The sequence below is a fragment of the Filicampus tigris genome, chromosome 20 (genome assembly GCF_054856515.1).
Source record: "Filicampus tigris isolate MCC_2025a chromosome 20, RoL_Ftig_1.0, whole genome shotgun sequence".
In the NCBI taxonomy this organism is placed as follows: domain Eukaryota; kingdom Metazoa; phylum Chordata; class Actinopteri; order Syngnathiformes; family Syngnathidae; genus Filicampus; species Filicampus tigris.
In genome coordinates, this window is record NC_141236.1 from 4,274,583 (window position 1) to 4,289,018 (window position 14,436).

At 40.2% G+C, this 14,436-nt stretch overlaps 1 protein-coding gene across 11 annotated transcripts in view; it reads left to right on the forward strand.

Moving 5' to 3' along the window:
* nrxn3b (neurexin 3b) overlaps positions 1-14,436 on the forward strand; it is a 221,780-nt gene that overhangs the window by 58,537 nt on the left and 148,807 nt on the right. For 8 of the 11 annotated variants that reach the window (XR_015084051.1, XR_015084052.1, XM_086019782.1 and 5 more), the window contains exons 5-8: positions 1,155-1,456; positions 3,161-3,205; positions 4,744-4,905; positions 11,967-12,405. Coding sequence is in view for 9 of the 11 variants with exons in the window: in XM_086019782.1 (XP_085875908.1) it covers positions 1,155-1,456; positions 3,161-3,205; positions 4,744-4,905; positions 11,967-12,405 (948 nt within the window). In the remaining 2 variants the exon portion in view is untranslated. The remainder of the gene's footprint in view (positions 1-1,154; positions 1,457-3,160; positions 3,206-4,743; positions 4,906-11,966; positions 12,406-14,436) is intronic. The other 3 variants (XM_086019778.1, XM_086019780.1, XM_086019775.1) reach the window with 2 other exon arrangements.

Consider the following 14,436-nt stretch of genomic DNA (forward strand, 5'->3'; position numbering starts at 1 on the left):
GAATAAAATCTTGATCGGACTGGGCTTGATCGGATCGGAATATTCCAAATAGGGTGTGTACATGAAACATTTTTCTTCCTATCAGGGTTTTGATCCGAATAAATACGGCCATGGAAACATAGCCAGTGTAATGAGCCAACTTCTTGTCATGGTTACGCACAGCGGTGCCATTTGCATCAAAGCAAAATCACCCATCACAATTTGTCTCAGGTTTGACAAAATCACATTGTGAGTATTAAATTAATCTACCAATTATTGCCTATACTCCCACCAGAAAGTGCAAAGTGAACTAACCCTCAAGGACCATATGATCTCACCAGTGATGGGACATTGTGATTTCCTAGGAAAGTTGTAGAAGTGATCGTTTGAAAAATCTGAACAATGCCAGCGATTCCTAAAAAAGAATGTGTTGCCTTTTGATTAGAACTTTGGTTAGCATTCAATCAGCTCCCGCACTTCCTATCCTCACTTTATGCTCTGTAGTAATCTGAATAAAAAATGGGCTCAAGAAGTCACTTTGAAACATGGAAGTGGTGTAAAACTGTCAAATTAGTCTTGTTCTGGATTCATGTGTGCCATTAGATGGAAATGGTTTTCCATCACAAGTAGTCTCTTTATATGTGAAATCTAAATCCTCAGTTGTGCAAACAGGGCTTTTATGATGCTAACTGAACAGCAGAATTATCAAAACTGTAATTATGGCGAACAGTTGCTGTTTACTTGATGTGACTTTTTTCTACATTGCAAAACAATACTCCTTTTTAATTAGGCTCTTTAATAATTTATTCCTGGGAAAACATGGAAGCTTGTTCTGTTTCGGGAGACGGTTTGGATTTACTTCACATTGTTACATTCTCTTTAATTCAACAATCACCATCAATGCAGATTGTCTGTTCATGTGAATTTAAAATCTACTTACAAGACAGCTTGTTACATGTGCACAGTCCAATACCATCTGGAAGAAGCGCTCTATCAAAACAATCTTTCTTTACAGATATGCTGGTTGTCAATTTTGATGAATCTCACATATTGTATTTCGCGGACTATGTACCTAACCTGTCTGATTAGTGTCATATTTTTATGGCGCACTGTACCTGCAATGGGCAACTGATGTCAAAATGTAACATTTCAACTTTTTGTCTTGTCATTTTCAGCGAGGGAGGAAAATGTGGCCACCTTCCGGGGCTCCGAGTACTTCTGTTACGACCTGTCTCAGAACCCCATCCAGAGCAGCAGCGATGAGATCACGTTGTCCTTCAAGACGTGGCAGCGCAACGGCCTCTTGCTCCACACGGGGAAATCAGCAGACTATGTCAATCTGGCGCTAAAAGATGGGGCGGTTTCCCTCGTCATCAATCTGGGTTCCGGGGCCTTTGAGGCCATCGTCGAGCCTGTCAATGGAAAATTCAATGACAACGCCTGGCACGATATCAAAGTCACACGCAACCTGAGACAGGTAATCGGGGACGGGGGAGTGGTGATGGATGGAATTTGGCAACAGGTTGAATTATTTTGGGTGGGGGTAGCCGGTGGGGGTTTTGAGATTAGCTGAGTGAAGTGACAGAGCTAGTTTGAAAAATGTCACCATGTTCTTATCAGTTGTCATTGCATTGCCACAGTTCCGTGACAAATCTCATCAGATTTCTTTATAACATGACCTTCTTCTTTTAAATCATTGTTTGATTTATGTTCGAATGCATTGTGTAAAGCAAAGCAGTTCTCCAGCAGAAACTAGCTGCAGTTAGTGTAGTCAAATTACAAATATTGTCTTCTTTAATGTTTCCTTACAGTATGTAATGATTCACGTCTGCTCAAGCTTGCTGTTCCCGTCTCCTTGTTTTCAGTAGCATTTTGCTTATGTGGAATATAGACTTTTACTTGAAAAGCCCAATGAATTGTTTGCCTTTGAGGAATCCATTGATGCTATGTTTATAGCACAACTGATGCTAATGCTCCCCCCCCCCCCCCAAATAAGTTGCAGTGGATAAGCAGATTTTATTATTGGATAGTTTAGCAATGTATAGATTCAGTTTGGGGTTTGATTGCTTTGGGATGGAGCAGTAGTGTACAGTCAGAGAGTTGCAACTAAAGGATTCATCTCCATGGACACCATGATTGCGCAGCCCGGTTTGTTCCCAGTTTTGCACTTACAAACCGTTAGCAAATCAGGCCCCACGTGTTTTGCTTTACACTTATTTTAAAGAAGAACCAACGTAAACAAAAGCTTAATTGATATACTTTATTATTACACCAAAGTTTATATACTTTTTGGACCATGAAGAATGCTAAAATGTTCCTTAAAACATTGCTTGTAAGGTTAACAAAGCATTTATGGCACCCTAATATATATATATATATATATATATATATATATATATATATACACATACACATACACATACACATACACATACACACACACACACACACACACACACACACAGTATTTTTGCAGTATGCAGAGGATTAATTTTAAGGTTCTTCTGTGGTATGAATCAATGTTGCTGAATAGGGCTTGCACACAGACAAGTGTTGAGTTAGTGTGAAACGGGGTTTGTCAATAGTTGTGTCTGCGAAGTGGCATAAACAGTTCATGCTGATTTTCTGACTTCTGCAGTAAATTGTAGCGCCACGGGTTAGTAGTGTGTATGAAGTTGTAAACGCTCGCAGTGTAGGCGGTTAGACACGAAAAGCTGATTGGTACTTATTTTCTTCCCGAGGTTCTCTTCTTCCGCCCTTGCTTTTCACTATCATTTTCTCTCCACTTTGAAAGCCACTGTAAGATCCAGGGTGAAAAAAAACACTACAGGTTCTGTATGGATTTTGCGCTCTACAAATTTTTACCTTCAAATGCAAGGCTTTTCAGTGTTGTTGTCTGTGTTTTCTGGCAGGACGCTGATTATAGGAAATGTGATTGGGACAAGAGGCTGGCCCTTTGTTACCTCAGACAATTCTCTTACAAATCATGTAGTGTTTATTCACCGCGGCACTAACTCATCCATGATACAAGTCATGTTTTACTAACCAATATCTAACTAACTAATGTACTAACATCCTAATTCTTCATCATTGGTTTTATTTAATTTCTGTCCATCCTTATTAACAACCTTTTTTGTTCACTATTCTTTTGATTTCCTTTCTCCCCCTTTTTTCTGGAAAGCAATCAGGCATTGGACACGCTATGGTAAACAAACTACATTGTCTGGTAGATATCATTCTTATTGTCTTTTTTTTGGGTTTGCCGTGTGTTCCCTCCCCCTCTCTTCTTTTATTCGTTCTTTTTGAGTTCCATCCTAGACACTCTTATCAAAAAATGAGGAGATGGGTTTGTATTACCAGGCAATTCTTTCTTCACTTCTCAATTTCCTCCCTGACCTGCCAACAACCTTCTTATTTACCTCACAATTCCCCATCCTGTTTTTTTCACTTTAGCTTTGACTTTTCTCTTTTGTTTTTGTTTTTGTTTTTGTTTTTCCTTTTTTTTTACTCCACATTTCTGCAGATTTCCAATAAATACAAAATTGACTTCTTTGCCTTTTGCCAGGGCACCTTACTTTTTTTCTTTTATTTGTTCACACAAAAAGTCCCCATTTTTTGTGAGGACTGTCGTCCAGAACTGACAGAAGCTTTCCACAATCCCAGCAAAGATGGTGACCTCAGCACCGAGCCCTAAAAACAGAAAAAGACCGAAAACTGGAAACGCTGAACCTTTATTGCGGGAGCTCTGACAGTTGTTTCCAATTCACTATGGCGCATGGCATGCCCAGACTTCACTCACATCACAATTCATGCAACCTCAAATAACCACTAACACAATAATTCATTCACTCACCCCTCATACATCATTTTCACCCATTTTGCCCTCCCTGTGTGTTTTTGTAGCATGCTGGTGTTGAACGTTTGCGTCTTTTCTAACCTTCATCGCCTTACCCCTGGGTCCATAGGCACAATATTTTGAAGAATATGCACACTGATCGAGGATTTTTTTGGGTCTGGTCATGTGACTTTTAACCACCACCATGACACTTGAGCTAAACCTGATCCGAGATCAGCATCTGCGATTCTGAGACAATATTTGAATATGGGCCTCGGTCTTGAATGTGCATGAGACTCTGCACCTCGTGTATCTGCTCAAGCTTTGTATGGTACCATTCAATTACTCCCTTACATGTCCAATTAAATGTGTCTAATTTATTTTCTAACAGTGATGGCCTTGGTTTGCAAATTGATGTGGTGTGAAAAAGTCCCCTTTGTTTTGCATGTGCGTGTATTTAAAGATGTCTGAAAGAGAGAGGAGCGTGCGGGAGAATTTGTGTGTGTCAACTGTATATGTGTGTCTGCAATTACAAGACGAATCCCTAAACCTAAGACAAGTGTTCTCAATTTGTCCTTGGTTTGAACATTGTACTAACCCTTCCCCAACCTAAAGTATCAGAACCAAACCTACGATCCATTTTCTTACCCCCATCAAAGATAAAGAAAATATGCCTCTGCCATATTTTCTTTACCTGTCCTGTGAATCCTATGACTAAAAATCCATTACCGAAATCAAAACGCTGTCTGGTCCAAAACGATCGGGTAACACAAGGATTCTATGAAAAAGCTGAACAAGAAACCAAAAATGGAGTGCAAATGCCTCATTTCAAATGCAGACCAAGGAAGGAGATGTGTTTTAAAACGCAGCACGACAACATATCCCAGATTGTAATGGTTCGGCATTGGCTATGTGTTACCCCTCAACAGGTGACTATATCCGTCGATGGGATCCTCACCACCACTGGTTACACCCAGGAAGACTACACCATGCTGGGCTCTGACGATTTCTTCTATGTGGGTGGGAGTCCCAGCACTGCGGACCTTCCTGGATCTCCAGTTAGCAACAATTTCATGGGCTGCCTCAAAGAGGTAGGAGAACCCTTGCGCATATACCCACAAAGCAAGCCAGGCCGTGACTAATTCAGCTCTGTGTGGGATGCTCGTTCTGATTGTTATATCGACAGTAGTGCTCAAACTTTCAAAGTCCATTAAATGACGATGTAGCATTGCAGAAATGTCCATTCTGAGTCCGACCCTCAGCAGATGTTTTAAATCTAATCATTCTTTTGCAAGAAGAAAGCCAAAAAGGAAAGTGAATACAATTAGACTGTCAATTAAATCAGCCGAGTTAGCTCAGGGAGTATCAAACGTTCCCTGTTTCTGTACTTAAAATAATTCATCACACTTGCTGTGGGACAACATATAAAAATTGCTCGTGTCACATGTAATTTGCAGCGTCAGCTTGAGTGTGCTGCAAGAGCGTCTCCCAATGGGCAACGATATGAAATAAATACACTATCTGCTGATGAAGACATCTCCAAAGCCTTTGTTTTGGGACTTTTGTTATTCATCAAGTATTACAAAAATGCATCAAGAACACCACGTGATGTTTACATTTTGCTTTAATGGTGACCGCAAGGATATTAATTAAATACGCTAAATTACAGCATTGTATAGGCTTGACAAAATGAGACACATGAGCCTAACACTGACTATAAGGTGCCATATTAGCCAGCGTATTGACAACCGGTACTATTCAGGATTTTCTTTTAGCTATACAGGAAATTGTATAATCATCAAAGCTATTTTTTTTAATTGTGTTGTTTGCGCCAGTCAGTCCCGCTCAGATAGCCTCTGTCAAATTACTATTGTGACCATCACATCATCATTATTTGTGGGTGCACTAACACACACAAACATACACATTTTGCAGAAATAAGATGAGAAAGTCACCTTGTCTGCATCGTTTTTGTTTTGCCGTCCAACTGAGTGGCTTTGGGTGCTGCTCCACCCTGAGTCCGTTTGCCTTTCAAACCAATGTGTGAACCCTACCAAATATACCCACATCTTTAGGGGTAAATTTGACTGTTTTGTCCTTACGCAGAAACACAAGAGTGACAAGAAACCTGCAAAATTCAGATGATTGGGTCATAAACAGGTCACAGCTAAAAACTGATTTTTTTTTGTAATTACTCATACAGAGGGAGAGTCATTTATTTGAGGTGTGGCACTTAATTAAAGTCACAGCCAACAATTGAGCCACTGCCACGTCTAGTAACGAGTCAAAAATAATCAGGAACTAGGGTGCAAAGTTTGAGGAAATATGGGATACCTTACTTTGACCATTTATCTTTCAACATGTCCTCACGGGCTATTAGGTACACCACCACAATCCAGTTAGATCCAAAGAAATTCAAACTATATCCTTTTTACAAAGTAATACGACCTTATTTCTCTCTAATATTGTATATCAAAGGAGGCATTACTATGTTTGTAAATAATAATAGGTTTTGGTCTCAGTGAATTGTGTACGTGTATGTAGTTTATTATTGTTTTGTTTGTTCATTGTTGAAGTCATCATCTGAAAAAGAAAAACATTTTGTATGAATGATACACATATTCTGACCTTCCAGTAACTGATGCTGTTCCCCTTGATACCGCCAAAAGGTTGAGACTAAATCAAAAGTCGTTGAGCTGGCTGCATCCAGGTCATGGCATCTGTTTTCCCTCAATTGGTTCATGACACAATTAATCAATAATCAACTCCAGACAATTGGCACAATGCTTTCATCATTTCATTACTAATTTAATTGTACCTCTTTCTATCATCCCAAATATTAAGCGATTTTGAAATATTGATCTTATTTTCAAGAAAACCATGGAGGCACTGCATGTCAGGTAATGCAATTGTCCCATCAGTCTTCTCCGATATCGTCCTTATTCTACTCACAGCCCCGTGGTATATGGGGATCACTATGACATATTGTGATGAACTTTTAGCATCATCGTCCTCAATTGATTTTTAGTTGTCGTTTCGGCTGTGCCGCAGGAATCCATTATTTCTAGTTCAGATTAGAAAATGAAACATTACTTCATGTTGTTGTCGTAGCTGCATGCGCATATGTAGCCGCAACATTTTGAGAGTGAGTGCGACCCAGCCATGGCTGGACCCTTGAGAGCGAGACACGCTTGGACAATATTCATGGAGGCGATTCACCATTAGGCCTGACAGTGGTAGTACTTTGCGGCCCTCGACGCTTCTTCATATGGTGCGGACATCAAGCAGCCGTGAAGCCATCTGCTAACCAGGATGATGCAAATTACTCAGGATTGATTATGACACCATATATGAGTAATTCCTTATACATTTTTTCCCTGCACATATATTTCTAGATGGTATTTGTTCTCCCATCTTCTCTCGCACAATTCAATCTCTCTGGATAATAAGGGAACAATTTAGTCCAGTTCCCACTGTTGAGAGGGTGCATTGATCCCTTATCCCCGGTGGAAGTACGTAAATTGCATCCCTTTGAAACAGCCAAACAAAACATTGATGTCAACATGTTTTGCCGCAGTACGTGAATCCCTTACTTTTCCTGTGACCGGCAACGAGCGATAATATGCGCTGCCGTCGTAAACCCTCTAGTTCAGGCTGCACTGCATGCATCTGCCCCTGTAGGCTACCGGGGCTGTCATCCATGCGCAATACTCACACAGGCTCCACCCAGTGTTCACGCTCCGCCACGTGAAACTCAGCCTTGTCACGTGAAAGCAAGACCAGTGGGCAGCCGTTCGCCAGTCATCTCGACGTTTGCAGCGGCATGCTGTCAGCGCCTCGCGCAAAGCCGTTCCTCCCGCACGCCATCCAGCCCATCCTTGGGGTGTCTCGGGGCACCCGTTGATGGTTCCAGAGCCTTGGAGTGGCAACTTGTGTCAGACTGTGGGGGTGGCGGGAGCATACGCTGTCATCAGGCATCAAGAAGAGGACTTGGGAGCAGGAAGAGAATGAATGTGAGGACAGAAGGTATTGAAATTCAAGCGGGGTATACAATAAAAATGCGGGTAGTCAGTTTACAGAAGACACAGGCAATAAGAGTGAGAAGAAAGAAGAGTGAGGGGACAGCAGGCCAAGAGTATTTGGTATTTGAACGAAAGGCTGCTGTCATCACGTTTGTGTTAGTCACCACGTTTTGCATGTTTTCCCCTCAGATACAAATGCAAATGGAACCCTGTCCTTCTGTTTCATAAGCTTTTTTAATTTCTGCAGGGCCAAACAGAGGGTTATGTGAATGTCTGACTTCACCCTTCATCTTTACTTCATTTTAGGTTAAGCCACAAGACTGAATGACCTTAAACCACAGGTGTCAAACTCGAGGCCCGGGAGCCAGATCCAGCCCACGACATCATTTTATGTGGCCCGCGAAGACAAATCATGTGTTCACTTGACATTTTGAAATCGCCTTCACTGCTAACACAACATATTCGATATTTCAAGCGTTTGTTACCAATCCTTACTTTAAAATACATTGAAAAATAGTTGAACAAAGTATTTAATGGCTTCTGATTTCAAAACTAGTGATCCATCAATTAGTTGTGTATAACGGCCCTCCGTGTGAAACCAGAACTACGATGTGGCCCGTGACAAAAATGAGCTTGATACCCCTGCCTTAAACCATGTTAGAATGTTAAATATATTTAACGAGTACATGTTCTTCCCGTTAATTGATTCATTTCTGTTAGCAGGATAATGAAGGAATCACAGGAGCAAGTTTTATTAATTTACTTGCTTACAAACTTTGACACCAAATTTAGTGCATAGCACAAACAACAACAAAACCATTTAATTTATGTGCATAACGCTTTTACATCATAAAATATGTTTGTCAAAAACAAGATTTGGTAGTAGACTGAGTGCTTCTGAAAACGCTTTAAAATTCCTTTTTGGTCAAATTACAATTTGCCTAGTACTCTGAGGTTTGGTGAAGGCCGAATATCTTTAATTATGAAATAATGACAAATTTAAATAAAATCTGATGGCACCAGCCGAAATAATTAGAATGGATTCTGCTACTTTCTGTCGACTGAAAATGACATCACTGTTACTCAGGGCTCAGGTAATGACCAATCATGGCTCACCTGTTTTCTGAAGCTGATAGCAAAGCCCTGCTGTAATACCATTTTCAGTTGACAACAAGTGGGAAAATGGCCGCCCCCTGAGATGGGTAAAATATTTGTATGTGACATATGACATTTCAGTGGTGATCCAGATTGATTCCCTCTCATAATGTGTTAGTCCATCATTTGTTCATCTGCGCTCTCTGAGGAATTTTGTTCTGCTTTATGGTCTAAAATGGACCCTTTAAATAGTATGTTCTGTATTTGCAAGTTAATTCAGCGCTAAAAGACAAAAGCAAATTCCCTCTGCAAAGTCTTATGAGCACCTCATTTTTATGTTCACACCTCTTGAGTGGAATCCTCCTGTTCCTTCATTAGCATTGGTGCTACATCAGCATCAAACAGCAGCTGCAATTTGGGGCCTGAGAGGACATGAACACTGAGCTGAAGTAGATTAGGGAGGGATTCTAAAAGTGTATATGCCAGTGTGCATGCGTGCGTGCCTTTGTGTTTCTATGCCCTACGCTTTCTTGCCTTCCCTGGCCCAATCAATACGCCAACCAGGAGCAGAGATGGGGGATCTTGGCTTTATGGAGTCATTCCACTCCCCTGCATTATGAATGGGCCCCATAAGATCGCTGATAGATTAAAGGAAAACATGGCCCATTTGAAAGCTGCACATGGCTGCAATGGTCACTCCCTTTTTTTATGATACCAATCCAATCACTTTAATCAAGAGTGCAGCAAAAAATAGGCTTTAAAAATCATTATACAATCACATTTTATTGTTTGGAAAATATTTTTACGAGTACATAATGTTAGAAAGTTAATTTAAAGCGGCTGACCTGTTTTCTGAGTCTGAGGCGTGATTGGTCGCTGTGAGCATTTGTGATGTCATTTTCAGTCGACAGAAGACAAAATGGCCGCCCCCAGGGGTGGCTAAAAACGAGTGCATTTTGCTGCTTAACTTATATTCCACAAACGCAAAATTAATCAGAATGCCGTGTTTCAGCTAGTGGGCGTGCTGGGAACATATTCTTGAAAAAAATATGTTTGGGTTGACTTCCGCTTTAAAAGGCAAAAACTAGCTTTCCTATAGGTCTATATCTTTTATGTTGCAGCATAATAAGATATCATGATGGAAGCACGTTTTTGAAACTTTCTTCTTCAGAGTGCACAGTGACCATCACAATAGTTTTCCCATTGCAAAGGAGCTGCATTAAAACTTCCCCCATTCCTTTTTTCTTTTCATGTATTATTCAGTTTCTTCTTTTGCCCAAGAGTAGACTTAAAGCTTGCTAAAAGTGGAAGGTTAGGAATTTTGCGTCAGAATTTAAAAAAAACATCAGTGTTTCAGAGAGAGAGAGAGTCGTGCAATCTTGATGGTGGTTCGATCTGCTTGCATTTTAAACAGCAAGGCAGCTGCAGCTTTTTTGGGGAAAATCATTTTATGAAACCATCCTTGAATGTTTGTGTTGTTCAAAGAAAGTCTTAGGAGTTCAAATAAGGGGCCATCATAGTGGTGTTGTGGTCACAGGAAAATATTTCGTCTCTAATCAAACTGTTGATTTTTTTTTCGCATGCCAAAATGTTAATCCATTAAGCAAGAAATTATATTTATGTTCTGAGCATATGCAAAGGTTACAATAACCCTGGCATCTTTTCACTAACCGAATTCATTGCAGCACAAGTTCAATGGAAGCTGCTGTCAGATAAGAGGTCCTGTTATGTTAAAATGTAAAATAGATTGATTGAAATAGCTTTTGGTTTCAGCAAATATAACATCCTAATGATGCAAATGCAGCAAATGACTATCTTTTGAAACACTGCTGCGCTTAGTAATTTGGAACAGTGCATTTTTATTTTAGGAAAAAAATACTGTTATTATTGGGAGGTTTGTTTAAAACATTCAAATTATTCTCTAACAGTTGATTACTTGAAAATGATGCTGTTAATTATGCCAGTTGCATAGACTATTAAAAAAAAAAAAAGAGGTACATTATGGGTAGATTATGGGTAAGTGTGTTGACTACTTGTTGCCAGCCATATTCAGCACGTCTTAATTTCATTTTAAGAGTACCGACAGCTACATCGCTGTTTATACTGCACCAAAGCATATTTCAAACACAAGTGTCACACAATGGTTTTAAAGCCTTTAATTCTTGGAATCTGACTATTTTACTGTCCTTTTTTTGTCCAGGCCCCACCCACGACACAAATTTTATATCGACTGCCTTTACTCTCTATGTTGCCTGTTTGCTTTGCTATTCCTTCTTTGCGTTTGGGTCACCTGTGCTGATTTCCTGTCAAATCTTCCAGGATTATCAGTAATCCCGCAGCAGTAAAATCTGTTTGCTGACAGCTGTGCTCGCTGTGACACTATTGCTGTTTCCTACACACACACACACCCACACACGCACACACTGCCCTATATACCAGGAAAAGCCTGTCTTCCTCCACAGAAAGCAGAGGGGACATTAATTTTCCACCTCAGTGCGTTCCAATGATAATCAACTGTGCTTCTTTTTTGCAGTATTTTGTTACATTCACCTGTAATGTTAAGATTCTCTACATTTATGGATGAGGGCTTTTGGTAAATTTTATCGTGGGTAAATAGTGATGGTATTGAGTCTATTCTCACTGGGTTCGCCCATATGAAGTCTTTTTGAGCTGTCCTTGTGAGTGTTACTAGCAATATCGACATTGCCTCTGACAGTTCAATACAATATAGCCAAGTGTTTGCGTTCAATGTCTTTTTCATTGATCGCAGATTCATCTTCAAAAAGTAAATTACCACAAATTGGGTCAAAAACACATGAGACTGTGTCCTCATGTAAGCACTTGGGAAAATAACCAGACTGTGATGCTATTGTATTCTTTCCACGAAGTTCATTCACTCAATAATCACTGTGGTTCAGGAACAATCTTTCTATCAGTCGTCAACGTTCCAAAGTAAGATGGTTATACGAATTGATTGCTTTCATTTTTTGCATGCACTCACTCTGATGCCTGCATCTTTTTTTTTTTTTTTTAAGGTGGTCTACAAAAACAATGACATCCGTCTGGAACTGTCCCGCCTGGCCCGAATTGTGGACCCAAAGATGAAACTTCAGGGCGATGTGGTGTTTAAGTGTGAAAACGTCCCTACCCTTGACCCCATCAACTTTGAGACTCCCGACTCTTACCTGGCCTTGCCGAAATGGAACACCAAACGCGTGGGCTCTATCTCCTTCGACTTCCGAACCTCAGAGCCTAACGGCTTAATACTTTTCACCCACGGCAAACCTCAGGAGCGACGCGATGCAAAATCCCAGAAGACCAACAAGGTGGACTTCTTTGCCGTGGAGCTTTTGGATGGGGTGTTGTACCTTGTGCTGGACATGGGCTCTGGTACTATCAAAGTGAAAGCGACGCAGGCAAAAGTCAATGAAGGCAGCTGGCACCATGTCGACATCCAAAGAGATGGTCGCTCAGGTAAGGAAATGCTTCATTAACGGGAACTAAATTAGGGCTATTCGGCTTTCAGGTTGAATCTTAAGATGAACCTAAAATTCACTATGACCATTTCACAGATGAATTTAATTTGACCCTCTCTAAACTTTTGAATGCACATGCCTAGCTGGTCAAAGTTTCAATCCGTTTTGCACAACTTGCTATTATCTTACAAGGGACCTAGTGGCAAAATTTAATTGATTCTAAATTTCTAGGGACGTCCACTTCTATGTCTTTCTGTGACTCTTCCAGTCTCTCTGTATCATATATATATATATATATATATTATGGACTACAAGTGTTTTTTATGCAAATATTTATTGTGACTACATTGCTACTGTGCTAGTGTAGGCTGGTGGTAGACTACAGCACTGTATGACTTTTGGTACAAATGAAGATTACGCCTCCATATGACTGTTTTCACCAAGGAAAAAAAAAAATCAAACCGCCATATGCTTTTAATTCGGATTATTGTGGTATTTTTATTGTTTGTATTTTTAATCGTAAGAATTGTCAACATTGTCGTCAAACCCAAATGACTAAACTGGTTCAGTGTTGTCTATGGCCTTAACGTGGCCCTAATAAGGTAGTTGGAATTCCAGACCTGGATCATAATATCAGGGTACATAGTCGCAGTAATGGAAGCGTACTGTAGAAGAGAGCTGTTCAAACAAAAACCCTTCTACTTGCTTCCAACCTGGATAATAGCACCCACCAACATCCTTACAGCATTATCTTTGTTCCTGATTTATTGCAATAATAAATCACACTCCTCTCCATATACTTACAGAGTCCATTTCTCCTCACTTGTCTCCATATGCAAGTCCTCTGATCTCAGCACATGGTCAAATACACAGAAAGTATTCAACAAAGATTGCATTAGAGAAAAGGTGCTCGCAACTTCTGTTGCCTTAAGCTTCAAAGCCAATGCAATCTCCGCATTAGGCGGGATACTCCAGAGAGCTTGGGCGTGTTAGTCGCCACTGCAGCCTGTGGTATATATCAGGTTAGCGGAGCCAATTTAGCCGTGTGTCAGAGTCAGCTGCTGTGATTAATCACCAGCCGTGCCCCCAGTGAGATAGTGGAGAAGAAAGTGGGATGTTCACAGCGAAATGGAGGAATGAGATAGATAGAGGGATACCAAACTGAGGGATTGGTGAGGAGGTGCACATAATCACACTTGTGGCTCAAGGAAAAATGTTCCTTGCCAGTGAATGATTTTCACAGTTGCCAGATAATTGAAGTCTGTGTTTGTAGAAGGTGTGATCTGTGGAGTTCTTGTCTATACTGTACTTGTGGAGGTATATGCATGGTGAACTGTTCATGCCCCGTTGAAAAAAATCTGAAAGTGCATCCCGATAAAATTTTTAAAAGACTGTTTACCCTGGCGCACATTCCAAACATTCTTCCACTGATTTTCAGCTCTTGTATTGAATATCTTTAGATAGGTGCCAATTGTGTCTGATGTGGCAGGCATACATGACTAATTTGATTTTACGACATTTATGCGCTGCTTTGTTTTCAATAATTTATAGCTAGTTTAAACCTTACAATGTTCACATTGTCATGATGTGTTTACATTCTACAAACACAGTGACATATGTCATGAGTTTAACAGCCATTTTAACTGCCCAAATTACATCAGTAATATACCTCCATCAGTCATATGCTTTGAATATTATTTTGTTTGTTTACATAATGGTTTATTTATTCTTTGTTAAACCAGCTAAGGCAATTGACAACAGTTTCTCATTTACATTGCTGACCTGCCTTATAGACTCAAATGCAGAAAAAGCAGAAATATAACTCAGACTCTTTCACTTAACGACCCGGAATAGTTGACATCTTAGCTTATCGGTTATGGTGGGAGTTGGCTGACATTATTTTACTATCCAAGCCAGGGATGGGCAATTTAAACGATGCAGGGGTCACAAATTTTCATCAACGATACTGGGGTCCACAGAGGACTGCACACTTCCTACACAAATGTTTGACAAAAATGCCATTTTTAAT